This window comes from Fimicolochytrium jonesii, assembly GCF_025526975.1.
Source record: "Fimicolochytrium jonesii strain JEL569 chromosome Unknown EV422scaffold_15, whole genome shotgun sequence".
Classification (NCBI taxonomy): Eukaryota; Fungi; Chytridiomycota; class Chytridiomycetes; order Spizellomycetales; family Powellomycetaceae; genus Fimicolochytrium; species Fimicolochytrium jonesii.
Genome location: NW_026515682.1, coordinates 230,183 through 245,673, shown reverse-complemented (window position 1 = coordinate 245,673; position 15,491 = coordinate 230,183). Strand labels below are relative to the sequence as shown.

General features: G+C 53.0%; 3 protein-coding genes across 3 annotated transcripts; 2 read left to right on the top strand and 1 right to left on the bottom strand.

The window, feature by feature from the left end:
• The first annotated feature begins 850 nt into the window (after nucleotides 1–850).
• On the top strand, nucleotides 851–9,813 carry EV422DRAFT_90143 (armadillo-type protein). The gene is made up of 21 exons (XM_053074491.1): nucleotides 851–1,053; nucleotides 1,124–1,169; nucleotides 1,237–1,366; nucleotides 1,435–1,557; nucleotides 1,638–1,718; nucleotides 1,781–1,914; nucleotides 1,974–2,168; nucleotides 2,236–2,437; nucleotides 2,508–2,610; nucleotides 2,676–2,869; nucleotides 2,938–3,050; nucleotides 3,116–3,627; nucleotides 3,691–4,138; nucleotides 4,209–4,436; nucleotides 4,507–5,124; nucleotides 5,181–8,498; nucleotides 8,566–8,640; nucleotides 8,712–8,865; nucleotides 8,932–8,967; nucleotides 9,029–9,348; nucleotides 9,417–9,813. Exons 1-21 carry the CDS (start codon nucleotides 992–994, stop codon nucleotides 9,444–9,446), a joined length of 7,122 nt encoding a protein of 2,373 aa, XP_052924708.1. The 5' UTR covers nucleotides 851–991; the 3' UTR covers nucleotides 9,447–9,813.
• On the bottom strand, nucleotides 9,627–11,429 carry EV422DRAFT_90367 (uncharacterized protein). The gene is made up of 3 exons (XM_053074492.1): nucleotides 11,324–11,429; nucleotides 10,863–11,209; nucleotides 9,627–10,795 (listed from the first exon to the last, which is right to left on the bottom strand). The coding sequence occupies exons 1-3, from the start codon at nucleotides 11,391–11,393 to the stop codon at nucleotides 9,791–9,793; spliced, it is 1,422 nt and encodes a 473-aa protein (XP_052924707.1). The 5' UTR covers nucleotides 11,394–11,429; the 3' UTR covers nucleotides 9,627–9,790.
• A 417-nt stretch (nucleotides 11,430–11,846) lies between these two features.
• On the top strand, nucleotides 11,847–15,131 carry EV422DRAFT_568343 (uncharacterized protein; the record flags this gene model as incomplete). The annotated part of the gene is made up of 8 exons (XM_053072637.1): nucleotides 11,847–11,911; nucleotides 11,980–12,098; nucleotides 12,176–12,745; nucleotides 13,018–13,236; nucleotides 13,303–14,384; nucleotides 14,446–14,655; nucleotides 14,733–14,819; nucleotides 14,886–15,131. The coding sequence occupies 8 exons, from the start codon at nucleotides 11,847–11,849 to the stop codon at nucleotides 15,129–15,131; spliced, it is 2,598 nt and encodes an 865-aa protein (XP_052924706.1).
• Between the last annotated feature and the right edge of the window lie 360 nt (nucleotides 15,132–15,491).

Genomic DNA, 15,491 nt, shown 5'->3' with positions numbered 1-15,491 from the left:
AACCGCCGACCATGACTTGGAGAAGAGTGGACCGGCGGACGAAATGTGGCTCCCATATCAGGATCTTTTGTTCATGGGTAATGATTTCTCTCAACGCTACTGTACATATACAGAGGGCCCCGTGCATCTGCATCATCCATGCGTTATGGAGCGTCGGGCATTATCACCAGGGTGAAGGCTGGATCCGCTCAGGTTGCGATTCATCTCTGTGTCTACAGAGAGACCGGTTGTGCCATTGCGTCCTTTCGCATGCCGTTTCCGACAGATTTCTTACCGATGTACGCATTTGATTGCGGGGCCGAATGTCCTCAGTCAAATGCCACATCGGCAATCCATCGCCGCCCGCATTCAACCACTTCCGCCATCAAAAACTGGAACACTACTGTCCCACATTGGCATCCCGGAGGGCTTCAGAGGAGCATTTTGGGCGGAATAGATGGGAACCCTTGAGAAACCTCACACCGACCAACCAACTTCGATTACCGGCCACTGCATGGCTTTTTCGTCTCCCGTCTCACGAACAGCTTTGATTCAAGGGTAGGTTCTGCTTACCGGCCGCTGAGAAGTCAAGCCCACTGTTCGTAACGGGCGGCCCTGCGGTGACTGCGGACCGAATTTCGTCACAGTGGGTCGATTGGAGCGCCGCAGCTGAAACCGTTGAATTAACGCACCCCGGTAGCATAGCAATAGAGTATAGGTAGCTCAAACCCTTCCTCCTGCATCCTGCGGGTTTCTTGAGGTTGGTGGGGGCGAGCGAAAGCCACGACTCAAAAAGTCGAAAGTCAATATGAGTGGGCCACGCTTAACGGTCAAGTGGGGTCAGTTTGTCGCTTTCGTCGCGTGCGGTCATCACGAATTTGTGAGGGCTTGGCCACAGTGAATTTGCGACTAGCTGGGAATTTATGGAAATCGGGAAGCCGACAAAAGCACTGGCATGCAAGATCAGTAATCGCTGCGCAGTGTGTAAGTCCTCTCAACAGTCCAGGCAGGAATGGCTTCAACAGCCGCGGCCTCAGAGCCTCTAGTCAGGATACTCTCGGACTTGCGATCTCGGTAGGTTATTTGAAGTGCCAGCTCCACATCGTGGTCTCGACTTGCTTGTCACTCAACTCGCACATTTCAGCAACGATGAAGTGCGAACCAAAGCCGCAAATGACCTTCGAGCTCACGTATGTCATAGTCTTGGAGTATCAGGGCATCTAGGTCTGCCATAAACTGATTCTTCACTTGCCAAAGTTCACTGCCATTTCTCGCGAAGTGTCGGGCGAGGCATTCACAAAGTTCGTCAACGACGTAAACCGACGCATCTTTGAACTCATTCACAGCAATGACAATAACGACAAGATAGGAGGGATCCTTGCCATTGGTATGGGCGAGCCGGAAAGCGCCAGAAGGCTCGGAGGTCTGGATGTACTCACCGGTCGCTTACCGTAGACAAATTGATCGACTTTGATGGAGAGGAAAACACGACGAAAACAACTCGTTTCGCTAACTACCTGCGGATAGTACTTCCTGGAAGTGATCCGCAAATCGCTGTGTTCGCGGCAAAGGCCCTCGGTATGGCAGCGGACAGCCCATCTTCGGATCATGCAAGCTTCGTGGCGAGGGGCGGCAGCTGAACCTCACGCGTCTTTTAGGGAAACTGGCCTTATCGGGTGGAACTCTGACCGCTGAATTTGTGGAATTTGAAGTAAAGCGAGCTTTGGAATGGCTGCAAGGCACGTAAGATGGGCAACCGATACGATCGGAGGAGACGGGGAAGCTCACTGCTTCCATCTAGGCGATCGACATGAGGCACGTCGCTACGCGGCGGTTCTCGTGCTGCGTGAGCTCGCTGTCAGTGCACCGACATTGGTATATGCATTTGTGGGACAGATTCTAGACCTGATTTGGGTCGCCTTGAGGGATCCTCGGGTAAGCTTTCTTGGCCGCTAACCACCTACGAGGGAACGGGATTCATAATTGTTCGGCAGGTGGTTATCCGGGAAGGGGCCGCTGAAGCTTTGAACGCTACACTGGCTCTGGTTCATGTCCGTGAGAACCGACAAAGGAAATCTTGGTATCAGAAGATCTTGGAAGAAACGCAGAAAGGGTTCAAGATAGGCAGCGCGGACGCGATTCATGGATCGCTATTGACCCTACGAGAACTCATCAGCCAGAAGGGAATGGTGAGAGGCCTTTTTCAAGTGCTCTTGCGGAGTATGTGGGGCACCAACACTCTTACTTCTTGAAAAGTACCCGCAAGAGAAGTACAAAGGGCTGTGCGAATCCGTCCTGAAGTACAAGGACCATCGGGATGGCCTTGTCAGGCGAACGGTGATCCTGATGATTCCCGCTCTGGCCCAATTCGATCCGACGGACTTTGTGGCCGCGTACATGAATGGGTGCATGGCATATCTCTTGGCGCAACTAAAGAAGGACCGAGACCGATCAGCTGGTCCGTTTTCCGTCATTCATGGCTGTCGCGCATGGTCGAAGAAGTACTGATTGCTTCTCTGGGATGATAGGCTTCGTCGCAATTGGAAAAGTGGCGATAGCGGTGGGCAGCAGCATTAGTCCATACTTGGACAGCACACTGCAGAATATCAAGGAGGGCCTCAGCGTCAAAGGGTAAGGAAATCGGTCGGCGATATTTCAGGGTCCCCATTCATATACCACTTCATATCCACCAATAGGAAAGGCCGTCTCGTCACCGAAGCGCCGATTTATCAGTGCATCAGCATGTTGGCTCAGGCTGTTGGTCCCGCGTTGACGAAGTACATGCATGAGCTGTTAGAGCAAATGTTTGCTGGAGGACTTTCGGAGCCTTTGCGACAGGCTCTGGTAGATTTGTCCATCTACATCCCGCCACTGCTGTCCACCATCCAAGGTAGGACGACGAGGCCGCCTATGAAAAAGTTACGTCCCACTTGGCTAACGCCATTTCACGGCGGCCAGAGAAACTCCTGAATCTGCTGTCCATGATCCTATCTGGACAGCCATATCGTCATCCTGGCGCGCCATCGCGGACAGCACAAGCGGCGTTGACTCAGAGCATGCGTGATTTCCAGGTTCGTATTTGAGCGTTGAGAACTCCTGTTAATGAGATGCGTACACTCAATTTCGCTATCTGCAGATCAACAGCGAACCTCGCGACGTCGAAACAACAATCCTTGCTCTGACAACCCTAGGAGGTTTCGATTTCGCAGGGTACATGCTGCACGAGCTTATCCGCGAATGTGCGGTGTCATACCTGGAAGATGATAATCCGGAAGTGAGGAAGGCGGCGGCATTGACTTGCTGTCAGCTGCTTGGGCGCGATCCTATTTGCTATCAGACCAGCAATCACGCTATCCAGGTGGTCGGCGATATCTTGGAGAAGCTGTTGACTGTTGGAATCACTGATCCAGACCCGATAATTCGGCAAACGGTTCTATCGTCCCTGGATGAGCGGTTCGATTTCCATCTCGCGCAAGCGGAGCATATCCGCACACTGTTCGTCGCGCTGAACGATGAAGTGTTTGCCATCCGAGAGCTTGCGATCGCCATTATCGGTCGTCTGACGGTGCATAACCCGGCTTATGTTCTTCCGTCACTCCGTAAAACGCTCATTCAGTTGTTGACGGAGCTAGAATACTCTGGCGTGAGGTTGTACTGATGAAGGACGCGAAAATTCTCGACCGCCTTTCTGACTTTGAGTCTGTTCTTTAGTCGTCAACGAGAAGAAAGTGCCCGGCTATTAACGCACCTCGTATCAGCCGCACAACGGCTCATCAAACCCTACGTGGAGCCCATCATGAAGGTTCTCCTTCCCAAAGTGAAAGACCCAAGTTCAGGGGTCGCGTCCAAAGTTCTCGCCGCTATCGGTGAGCTTGCCCAGGTCGGCGGCGAAGTTCTCTTACCCTTTCTCGACGACTTGATGCCAATCATCATGGAAACCCTGCAAGATCAAAGCAGCTCCACGAAACGAGAGGCGGCTTTGCACACATTGGGTCAGCTGTCGAGCAACACGGGATGGGTTATCGAACCGTACCTGAAGTACCCGATACTCTTGGATATCTTGATTGATATTCTGAAGACCGAGCAATCTCCGGGAATCCGAAGGGAAACTGTGAAGGTCATGGGTATTCTGGGTGCGCTTGATCCCTACAAGCACAAGGTATGAAAATGCCTGTTATGCGCGACAGGGAACGAAGCCGCTAACGGAGATTCGTCCCATTACGTGGCAGATCACGTCTGGGGATCAGGAGACGGTGCTGAATGGCCCCAATGTCGAAACGACTTTGCCGCTGTCAATGAGTCCATCCAGCGACGAATACTACCCGACCGTGGCCATCAATGCTCTCATGAAGATCCTCAAAGATCCTTCACTCAGCATTCATCACACGGCGGTGATTCAGGCGGTGATGTACATCTTCAAAACGCTGGGGTTGAAGTGTGTACCGTTCTTGCCGCAGGTATGTAACTTGGTCTGAGCGCCCCTAGTTTTCACCTAGCAGATCGTCGGTGCTAACCCTACGCGATCAGATCATGCCACCGTTCCTGAGCATGATGAGGAGTTGTCCCATTGGAATGCTCGAGTTCCATTTCCAGCAGCTCGGATTGCTGGTCACAATCGTCAAGCAGCATATACGAGGCTACCTGACAGACCTCCTCGGTTTGATCCAAGAGTACTGGAGTCCAACCTCCAACATCCAGATCACCATTCTCTCTTTGGTCGAAGCGATCGCTGTCGCTTTGGATGGGGAGTTCAAGGTGTACCTCCCGACGCTCCTTCCGCAGATGCTGCAAATATTTGATGCCGACACGAGCGAACGACGGCTGCCGACTCAGAAGGTCTTGCATGCCATGATTACGTTTGGCGCCAATCTGGAGGAATACCTCCATTTGGTTGTTCCGGTGATCGTCAAGCTTTTCGAGCGCCCCGATGTGCCTCCACATCTTCGCAAACACGCCATTCAAACATTCGGACATCTTTGCAAAAAGATTAGCTTCTCGGATCAAGCCTCGAGGATCATTCATCCCCTTGTTCGAGTGCTCGCTTCGCCGCAACAGGATATGCGCCCTGTTGCCATGGATACACTTTGTGCGTTGATATATCAGCTAGGATCTGATTTTGCCATTTTCGTTCCGATGATCAACAAGGTAGGGATGTCCTTTGGAAATCGCGATATACCGCAAGTATTGACTGTCTCTCTTAGACGCTCGTGAAACACCACATTCAGCACGCCAAATACGATCTCCTCGTCTCAAAGCTCTTGAAAAATGAGCCGTTGCCTCAGGAGATTGCCACAGATGGAGACCAACGGCTGGATGTCGCAATGGCTGAAGAGTCACCTGCAGAAGCGTCTACAAAGAAGCTTCCAGTGAACCAACAGCAACTGAAGAAAGCGTGGGAGACGTCGCAACGGTCTACAAAGGATGACTGGGCAGAGTGGATCCGTCGGTTCAGTGTGGAACTATTGAAAGAGTCACCCTCCCATGCACTTCGTGCGTGCGCCAGTTTGGCTGGTGTATACTACCCGCTAGCTCGTGAGCTATTCAACGCTGGGTTCGTTTCTTGTTGGAGCGAGCTCTTCGACCAGTACCAGGACGAGCTTGTCCGATGTCTAGAAACCGCGTTGACGTCGCCCAACATCCCGCCCGAGATCCTGCAGACCTTACTGAACTTGGCGGAGTTCATGGAGCATGACGACAAAGCTCTCCCTATCGACATCAGGACTCTTGGGCTGTATGCCGCCAAATGTCACGCTTATGCCAAGGCGCTGCACTACAAGGAGTTGGAGTTCATTTCCGAACCCTTGACAAACACGATAGAAGCATTGATCCATATCAACAACAAGCTACAGCAGCCTGACTCTGCCGTCGGAATCTTGACCTACGCTCAGCAGAACCACGATGTGGAGCTTATGGAATCCTGGTATGAAAAGCTGCATCGCTGGGACGATGGGTTGGCCGCATACGAGAAGAAGCAGGCTGAAGACCCGGGATCTGTGGAAGCCATGCTCGGTCGAATGCGTTGTTTGCATAACCTTGGCGATTGGGAAGCTTTGTCCCAGGTCGCGCACAGCCGGTGGGGAAATGCGCCGAACGACGTCAAGAAGGCCATCGCACCGTTGGCGGCAGCTGCTGCGTGGGGTCTTCGGCAGTGGGATCTTATGGACGAATACATTGCGGTCATGAAGCAGGAAAGCCCCGACAGTGCGTTCTTCCGTGCGATTTTCGCACTGCACAAGAATCTTTATCCCCAAGCCGCTCAGTATATCGACCGCACGCGGGACCTACTGGACACCGAGCTGATGGCCCTTGTCGGCGAGAGTTACAGCCGAGCGTACGACGTCGTCGTACGTATTCAGATGCTTGCGGAGCTAGAGGAGATTATCACGTACAAGCAATTGTACGACCAGCCGGAGCGTCAGATTGCTATTCGGAAAACATGGCTCTCTCGGCTAAGGGGCTGTCAACGAAACGTGGAAGTGTGGCAGAGAGTGTTGAAGGTCCGCGCTTTGGTCATACAACCCAGGGACGATATGGAGATGTGGATCAAGTTCGCGAACTTGTGTCGGAAGAGTGGAAGGCTGGGCCTTTCTCACAAGACACTAGCTGGACTGATTCACCCTGACACGAAGGACTTCAGTACCCTCGCTATCAGAGATGATGCCCCACCAGTGGTATACGCATGTTTGAAACATTTGTGGGCATCCGGCTCCAGAGAACATTCTTTCGGCCAAATGAAGGATTTCACGAGGAGTATCGTGGACAGACTTGGCATCACTAGTCTGAACGACATCAATGCCCAGATCGAGACGCAGAATAGTGACTCTGGGAAAGGCGAGCTCGTGAAGCTGCTGGCTCGCTGTTATCTGAAGTTGGGCGAATGGCAGATCGCCCTTCAGGAGGAGCTCAACGATAACGTCATCCCGGAGATTCTGAGGTCCTACCTGGCGGCCACCCATTGTGACAAGGACTGGTACAAAGCGTGGCACGCGTGGGCGCTTGCCAACTTCGAGGTTATCTCTCACTACGAGAAAGTTCACGAGACCATTCCATCGCAAATCCTGGTCTCGCACGTTGTACCTTCCGTGCAAGGATTCTTTCGGTCAATCGCTCTGTCAAAGGAAAACTCTTTGCAAGATACGCTCAGGTTGCTCACCTTATGGTTCAAATACGGTTTCCAGCAGGACGTCAACATTGCGATCGGTGAAGGGTTCAATAGCGTCAGCATCGACACGTGGTTGCAGGTCATTCCACAACTCATTGCTCGTATTCACACGCCAAGTCCCCATGTGCGTCGCCTGATTCATCACTTGCTTGCGGACGTTGGGAAGGAGCATCCTCAGGCCCTTGTGTACTCGCTTACGGTGGCTTCGAAATCGCAAAGCACGTCCCGTAAGAAAGCCGCCCTGGCTATTATCGACAAGATGCGCATGCACAGTGCCACTCTGGTCGAACAGGCGTTGCTAGTCAGTCAGGAACTCATCCGCGTCGCTATCTTATGGCATGAGATGTGGTACGAAGGATTGGAGGAGGCCTCGAGGCTCTATTTCGGTGATCATAACGTCGAAGGGATGTTTGCCACGTTGGAACCGCTGCATCACATGCTCGAAAGAGGGCCAGAGACCTTAAGGGAGATCTCTTTCAATCAAACGTTTGGACGGGATCTTCAAGAAGCCCTGGATTGGTGCAGGAGGTTCCGGCGAACGCAGAGCGTGAACGACCTGAACCAAGCCTGGGATCTGTACTACCTGGTTTTCCAGAGAATCAGGAAGCAGCTACCGCAGTTGACAACGCTCGAATTGCAATACGTGTCACCGAAGCTTTTAGCCGCCCGCGACTTGGAACTCTCCGTTCCCGGATACTACCGAAGCTCCGAGCCCGTTGTCAAGATTTCGTCGTTCGTGCCAACTCTCACGGTGATCACCTCGAAACAGCGACCTCGCCGACTGACGATCAAGGGGAGCGATGGCCGGGATTATGCCTACCTTCTGAAAGGACACGAAGACCTGCGACAGGACGAACGTGTCATGCAGCTGTTCGGGCTTGTTAACACCTTACTTTCGACAGACGCAGAGACGTTCAAAAGGCATCTCAACATTCAGCGATTCCCTGTCATTCCTTTGTCGCCAAACTCGGGTCTGATCGGCTGGGTACCGCACTGTGACACTCTACACACCCTCATTCGTGATTACAGAGAGTCTCGCAAGATTCTGCTCAATATCGAACATAGATTAATGCTTCAGATGGCTCCCGACTACGACAATCTGACATTGCTGCAGAAGGTGGAAGTCTTCGAGTATGCGCTGGAAAACACGACCGGGCAAGATCTGTATAAAGTCTTGTGGCTCAAGAGCAAGAATTCCGAGGTTTGGCTCGACCGCCGCACAAACTACACGAGGTCACTGGCGACAATGTCTATGGTTGGCTATATACTGGGATTGGGAGATCGTCACCCGTCCAATCTCATGCTGGACAGATTTACTGGCAAAGTGGTGCATATCGATTTCGGAGATTGTTTCGAGGTATGTTCCTCATGCTTGATTGAATCTTGATGAAAATCCGTGCACTTACTGGATCTGGGGTCGTAAGGTTGCAATGCATCGCGAAAAGTTCCCAGAAATGATTCCATTCCGGCTAACGCGAATGCTGATCAACGCTATGGAGGTATGCTACAAACTTCCTGGCTTGGCCGTAACCTGCAATGGCTGAGGAACGTACATGTTGCCCGTGGATAGGTATCCGGAATTGAAGGGAACTTCCGGATAACGTGTGAAAATGTCATGACTGTTTTGCGAGATAACAAAGACAGTCTGATGGCTGTCCTTGAAGCCTTTGTGTACGATCCTCTCATCAACTGGAGGCTGCTGTCGACGGCGAGTCCCAAACAAGGTATTGCTCAACCTTTTCAACAGGAGGAGCGTATCATCGCTAACCACACTAAAACTCACTTTGTAGATGCGAAACCAATGCGACAGACTGAGAGGGGCACAGGTATGCACCCGTGTTTCCTTTCAGATGCCATAAAATGTTTGCTGATTGCCTTTGCTTTCAGACCTGCTTGATGAGGCGGCGCAAACAAGGAACTTCCCGGCAAGCCGAAAGCTGCAGAAGAATGAAAACGACCTGATTTCTAGTGGTGCGCGTCTTCAATCTTTCCTGATGAAGAATGTTGCAATACCTTTACTGATGGCTTTCGTAGAGGACGATCAAGTCGGAAAGCCAGAAGCACTGAACACTCGGGCATTGACCGTCATCAACCGTGTGTCAAACAAGCTGACTGGACGAGATTTCCGACCGAACCAAACTCTGGACGTACGGAATCAAGTGCAGAGGTTGATTCTGCAGGCTACGTCTTTGGAGAACCTATGTCAAGTACGTTTCAATATTCGAGATTGTCGTGTATCACTCCATTGCCATTCATGCTTTTCATTCAAATTTAGTGTTACATCGGATGGTGTGCATTCTGGTAGACTGCAAGGCGTATAATTCTGGTCATTGGTTGGCCGGATGCGAGACACGCAAGAAAACAAATGCACCAGTCATTGCTGCCGAGCAAACCCCGACATCGAGACCACTGTCGAATACTGTAAATTCTTGTAAATATGGTACAAATAGATTCTTGCTCAAGACATGCAGATGCTGATGGCCCTACGAGGTTCGGGTATATGTGAGGTGATGTCTACCTTGGTGTTCTTCAAGAAGTGAGCATCATATGCGCTAATTGACATGACTGGTGCACCAAATCTCACAAGCTCTTGCTTTGGGCACTGGTTACTCCCGGACAGAATTGCGGGACGGTGAGTGGCCGAAGAGGTCAGCGAAACTGTGGTGGAGGTACAATGCCGGGTATCTTGCCGAATTCGAATGCAGGGCTCATGAATGCAGCTTGCAGGTCTGGGTCCAAGGTGCCTGCAGCAGCTCCTGCTACATCCGTCCCAGTCACTTGTTGCGCTGGTGGTGGTCCGAAACCGCCCGCAGCCTGCGTTGTTGACGCGCCCGGTGCTTGTGTTGATGATGGGAAGGCGGTTGCTGATTGTGATGGTGGCGCTGTGGGGATATCCGTGCTCGGCTGTGGCTGTCCAAAGGCAGAGAATGCGCTCGGTGCAGCTGTAGTTGCAGGTGTGGCAGCGCCGAAAGACGAGCCGCCACCACTTCCAAAAGCTGCCGCCGCAGGAGTACCAAATCCTGTTTGTCCAAACGCAGATGGACTCTTGCCAAACCCACTTTGACCGAAAGCACTGCCAGACGAACCAAAAACGGACGCCGGCGATGGGGCGCCAAATGCTGATTGCGCGGGGGTTCCGGCCGCAGGTTTTGCTCCGAAAGCTGTCGCTGCAGGTGCCCCGAAAGCAGATGCCGCAGAATTCCCGAAAGCTGATGCGGCGGGTGCCCCGAAGGCACTGTTTGCTAACTGGAAGGCGCTGGACCCAGCGCCGACGCTTCCGAACCCAAGACTACCAAAAGTCGGGGCAGTGTTGCCAATCGCGCTTGATGCGCCTCCAACGCTGCCAAACGCCGACGTTTTTGCACCGGCACCGAATGCTGATGATGGCGTTGACCCGAACGCCGATGGTGTCGATCCAAATGCCGATTGTGTTGGACCGAATGCCGACGGTGGTGCGGAACCGAACCGCGATGGTGTTGCCGAGCCGAACGCACTGGATGTCGCCGATCCAAGCGCGGTGGGGTTGCTCAACGCCGATGCAAGACCGGCTGCTCCTGACTCTTGCTGAGCGTTTGCTAAAGCGGCACTCGGGTTTGCTACTATTGCGTTCGTTGATTGCTGTACGCTCGAATATAACGATCCGATTTTGGCAAGCTGAGGGTAAATTTGCGATTACGACCAACGTTCCCACCTGCGAGTATGTGAACGCCATGAAACCTACCGCATTGTTCATCGTTCCGGTTTGTCGAAGATCACTGTAAACTTCCCATCTATACTCCTCGAACGAAAGGTCCAAGCCCTTCAGAAGCGAAATGCCGTCGCTTCCATACGAAGACAAGGGCCACCTCGATTTTGCATCCGGTCCTGTCAGGTCATTGATCAAAGTGGCTACGGTGTCCACGGCCGCCTGTTGTGGTTGCTGCTGTTGTTGGGTGTTCCGACCACCGAATGGACTCCCTGACGCGTTGGAGTTATTGGCTGCCCCTCCAAAGCCTCCTCCGCCCCCACTTCTAAAACCACCTCCAAAGCCTCCACCACCAGCCCCGCCGCCGCCAGCCCCTGCAGCCCCTACAGAATTCCGTCAGCTACACAGTTCGATCTGAGCTTTGGCGAGCACAAGACGTCAAACATGGCAGCTAAAGCGAAAGGCTTGCGGTGCCGCGAATCCAAATAAGTACATACCTGTGTGTTCATTGCGGCAAGCGTTGCCAAACCTGCAAGTCCCACGCAAGTGATATTGACAAACTGGCATTTGTGAATGAATGAAGGTGGCAAAAAGTAAGAAAGCGGAACGTCAGTGTTGTTCGTTGTTGGCCGTGTTGGCGTGTCATAGTGGGCAGAACCTCGCATTTTATCTGCTCACGTGACTTGCCCAGTGACAGTTGAATCAGTCGGACGCTTGAAAGCACAGATGCATCAGTTCGTAACTGGAGAAAGAAGCTGGTTTCTGTACATCGACTGTGCCGAAAGATCCTGTTCGATTTCGAAACTGCAGATCACCAGTATCTCACCAAGCAGCCAGCTACTGGGCACCACGTTTCTGACGCACATCGCTCAGTTCGCCACGAACCTCTCTGGCGACTTCAGACGATTTCGCTGCGGTGTGACATTGGCTTGTGGACCCTGACCCCACGGAGGAGCGAGAACGTCGCAACGACCACGGTGGAGAACGCAACGGAAACGGGACTCCGCAGAACATCTCACTATGCATATTGAGGAGGCTACTATCACGCAGCTGAACGACTACTTGGTAGCGCAGTTAGCTCCAATGTAAGTCACAACGATCCCCCAACTATGGGGACTGACATTACTCACGCTCTACCTCCACCGTCCTGTAGATGCGATGCGGACCCTAGTGTTCTTGCCGACTATGTTATGGCACTGTTGAGGCACGACCAGCCGATAGACGGACTGAAAACGCTCTGTATAAGTCAGCTAGAGGACTTTCTGAAAGAATGTGCGTTTGAGCTTCCATCCACCGAGGACATATGATCTTGAAGCTAACAGCTCCCATAATCTGCATATCGTATCCAGCAACTGGGCCGTTCGTGAACTCTTTATTTGATACCGTTCTCTCGGAAGGCTACGCGAGAGAAGATGGGACATTGGCGGAAAGCAGTGTCAGTGGGCTCAATGAAGATCCCGCCGTTGAGCAGGCAGAAGCACCAGCAACCTCTCAGAAGTTTCATGAGGAGGAAGTATCTGATGATGAAGACGGCGACCGAAACTTCAAACACACTCGTCGAGGTGGAGACACGCAGGATCTGGGTGTTGCGGACGGCCGGACGTCACGAGACGATGCTGCGAGCAGGAAACGAGTAAGATCGGATGATCCGGTGCAAGGGCAAGACTCAGGCAACTCCGCTTACCCACGGCAGGATGGACCTCAGAATGAAGACCTGACGGCGAGCCACAAGAGGCTAAAATCTGGCGAAGCGAATCCTGACGACCGCAACAAAGGAAACCGAGGGTTCAACGGGCCAAATGCCGCATTCCAGGCCGGCCCTGGCAGACGCGACTTCGATCGCGATGGGAGACATATGGGACCACAGCGTTTCCCACCACAGATGATTCCACCGCCACAAGGGCTACCCTTGATACCCGGTAGATGGGAAGGCGGGCCTCCGGAATGGATGGGTGTTCCTCATCCCGGGATGGGAGTGCCGGTGCATGACGGTCGATTCGGTGATCGTGGGAACGGCAGGTTACGAGGCCGCCTGGGTGACCGACCTGGAGGGAGAAACATGGGTCCTGGTCGGGGTGGTTTCATGAATGGCCGCGGTCGCCGGCCATGTCACGATTATGAAGGTTGGCACAAGCTCCAAAGCCATTGCAGCATGTTAATCGCCGCCTGGCTAACTGTTCTTCTGTTACAGAAAAGGGGTATTGTCTACGTGGGGATGCATGCCCATATGATCACGGCGTTGATCGTATCGTCGTTGACGATCTTCCCATGGTGGGAGGCAGGCCGCCATTTGAGATGATGGGCCCGAACCCTATGATGCCCATCCCAGGAATGGGAGGACCATTCCACCCCTATGGAGGCCGCCCTGGTGTTCCGAACATGCGGCCACAATTCGATGCAGAACCTTATGGTAATGTCATGTTCTCCAGCAAGCCCTATTGCGATACACAAATGCTAACGGAGGGCACACCTGTAGAGCCCGGAATGTCCATGCCGATCGGTCCATCGGAAGCATATGACCCAGAGCGAGCATCATTTGCAGCAGCTGGGAGGCGCCCAGGGAGTGAAAATGGCGTAGGAGCCGCCGAGGGGGCGGGGAACGGACAACTTGGCGGCGGTGCACCATTCCAAGCTGGCGGGCCTGGCGGTCCGGAGAACTTCCAGAGTGGTTTGCGCGGTGGATTCGCACGGAGAGGCGGTCGCGGTGGTGCCAATTTCAATTCGGGGTTTGGAGGTCACCACCAGCAAGGGAACATGGGCCAGAGGACATTTGGCGGCAACCCGAAAGGTCGCGCCTCCAACGACACCTTGGTAGTGCAGAACGTACCCGCAGAACATCTCACCATCGACAAGATCAGCGAATTCTTCAAGAAGTTTGGAACCATCACGAACATCAAACTACACGTTCCCACGTCCAAGGCTGTCTTGCAGTTCTCGACTCCAGCCGAAGCACAAGCTGCTTACAGGTCCCCTGACCCTATATTTGACAACCGCTTTGTCAAAGTGTTCTTTGCGAACCCGGATAATATGGGTGGCAAGGCAGAAACATCCCCACTGCCCACAGCCCCCGTCGCCTCCACACGTCGTTCGGTCATCACGATAGATCCTCAAGCCGCAGCGGCGGAAGCTCAAAAAGCGGCCGCCGCAGCCGCCGCAGCCGCCGAGGAGAAGAAGGAAAAGACGAAACAAATGCTCGAAATGCAGCAAAACCTGATCGCGAAGCAAATAGAGGAGCAAAAGAAGATTATGGAGAAGCTGCAATCAAAGACGTTGTTGCCGCAGGAGAAGAAGGCCTTGATGTCGCAGTTCGAAATCCTTTCCAAGTCCATGAAGGATGTCATGCATTCTGCCTCGACGCGTGTTGCAACCATTCAGACGCAGCAAGCCAGTAAGCCAGCATCACGGGCCGCGTTGATGGAAGAGAAGGAGCGAGAACGGTTGGACCGTGAACTGGATGCTATAAGCCAGGTACAGAGCCCAGCACCGGGAGCGGTTCCTGCAGAGGAGACCAGCAAGTCCGCGACGTTACTTGCTCAGTTGGAGGCTTTGAAAGCTCAGGTAAGCGTGCCTCACAACGTTTGGACGTCATTCTTATTGCTGACAACCAATATTTTCTCAGGCTGCCGCCCGTGGAATCGACCCGAACGCCGTTTTGGCGGCTGGCTCCACCCGCGGTGGAAGCTCCCATCCGTACTCTGGCCGCGGCCGTGGATCATGGGCCGGTGGCCGTGGCAGTGGTGGCCGTTTTACTTTGGACAACCGGACGAAGAAGCTGTTGGTGAAGAATGTAGGCTCGTCTGGGCATTTCGCATTGAGGGCCCACTTTGAGGTACGGTTGCGCGAATCGTCCGACAACACCACATCCGGCGAACAATTTGACTAACAACGTACCCTTTGCCTTCTCAGAAATTTGGTTCCATCAACAATCTGACGTCCACTGACGATGACAGCAGTGCGATTGTAGAATACGGTTCTCGCCGTGATGCGGAGAGGGTATGTGTGAAAACCTCAACGCATGTATCTACCTCCTACGACTCACACTTCTTTCATTTCCCACAGGCTATGTCAGAGCCTCTCAAACTCGAGGACTTTGACACCGCCGAACTGTCATGGTTTACGGGCACCCTCCCCTCCGATCAATCCTCCGCTTCTCTCGACAAACTGTCGAATGGCTCTGCCGCAGCGTTAGTTGACCCGTCGTCTGTCGAGACCACCGCCCCTGGAAATACCACCACTACAGCGCAGTGGGAAGACGAAGAGGAGGAGGAAGACCACGACGCGGACACCTCTTGGAAACGCCGCTAGGGGCGCAAGACAGAAACACTAAAAAACCGACATGTTCCATCTTCGCTTTGGCCCCAATCTTCTGCTCCGCGCTCCCATATATATCCCTGTACAGGTCCCCATCCGTTCAACACTCGTCGCACGTTGCATTCACTCAACTTCTACCTGTAATGGTTTCGGCCCACACGCTTCTTTAGCTCACTTCGCCCCTCTCGCAATTACCTTAGCTATGGGTTCTTCGAATCCGTGTAGTGTTTTTACCTCCCCATCTCCCTTGTGTTATAAGTGTTTGTTTTGCCTTTGCTTTTCTTATTTGTTACGACTTGGATGACGAAAGATGAATAAATAAAAAGAACTGGGAAGGGGATCGTTGTTACGAGA

Bases quoted from the DNA above. Each gene is read 5' to 3' on its own strand.
- EV422DRAFT_90143 (XM_053074491.1), top strand. From the start codon at position 992: ATGGCTTCAACAGCCGCGGCCTCAGAGCCTCTAGTCAGGATACTCTCG. The intron at 3,051-3,115 runs GTTCGTATTTGA...CGCTATCTGCAG, and splicing joins AGAGCATGCGTGATTTCCAG to ATCAACAGCGAACCTCGCGA. The intron at 9,349-9,416 runs GTACGTTTCAAT...ATTCAAATTTAG, and splicing joins CTTTGGAGAACCTATGTCAA to TGTTACATCGGATGGTGTGC.
- EV422DRAFT_90367 (XM_053074492.1), bottom strand. From the start codon at position 11,393: ATGCCAGTTTGTCAATATCACTTGCGTGGGACTTGCAGGTTTGGCAAC. The intron at 11,210-11,323 runs GTATGTACTTAT...GGAATTCTGTAG, and splicing joins TTGCCGCAATGAACACACAG to GGGCTGCAGGGGCTGGCGGC. The intron at 10,796-10,862 runs GTAGGTTTCATG...ATTTACCCTCAG, and splicing joins CCGGAACGATGAACAATGCG to CTTGCCAAAATCGGATCGTT.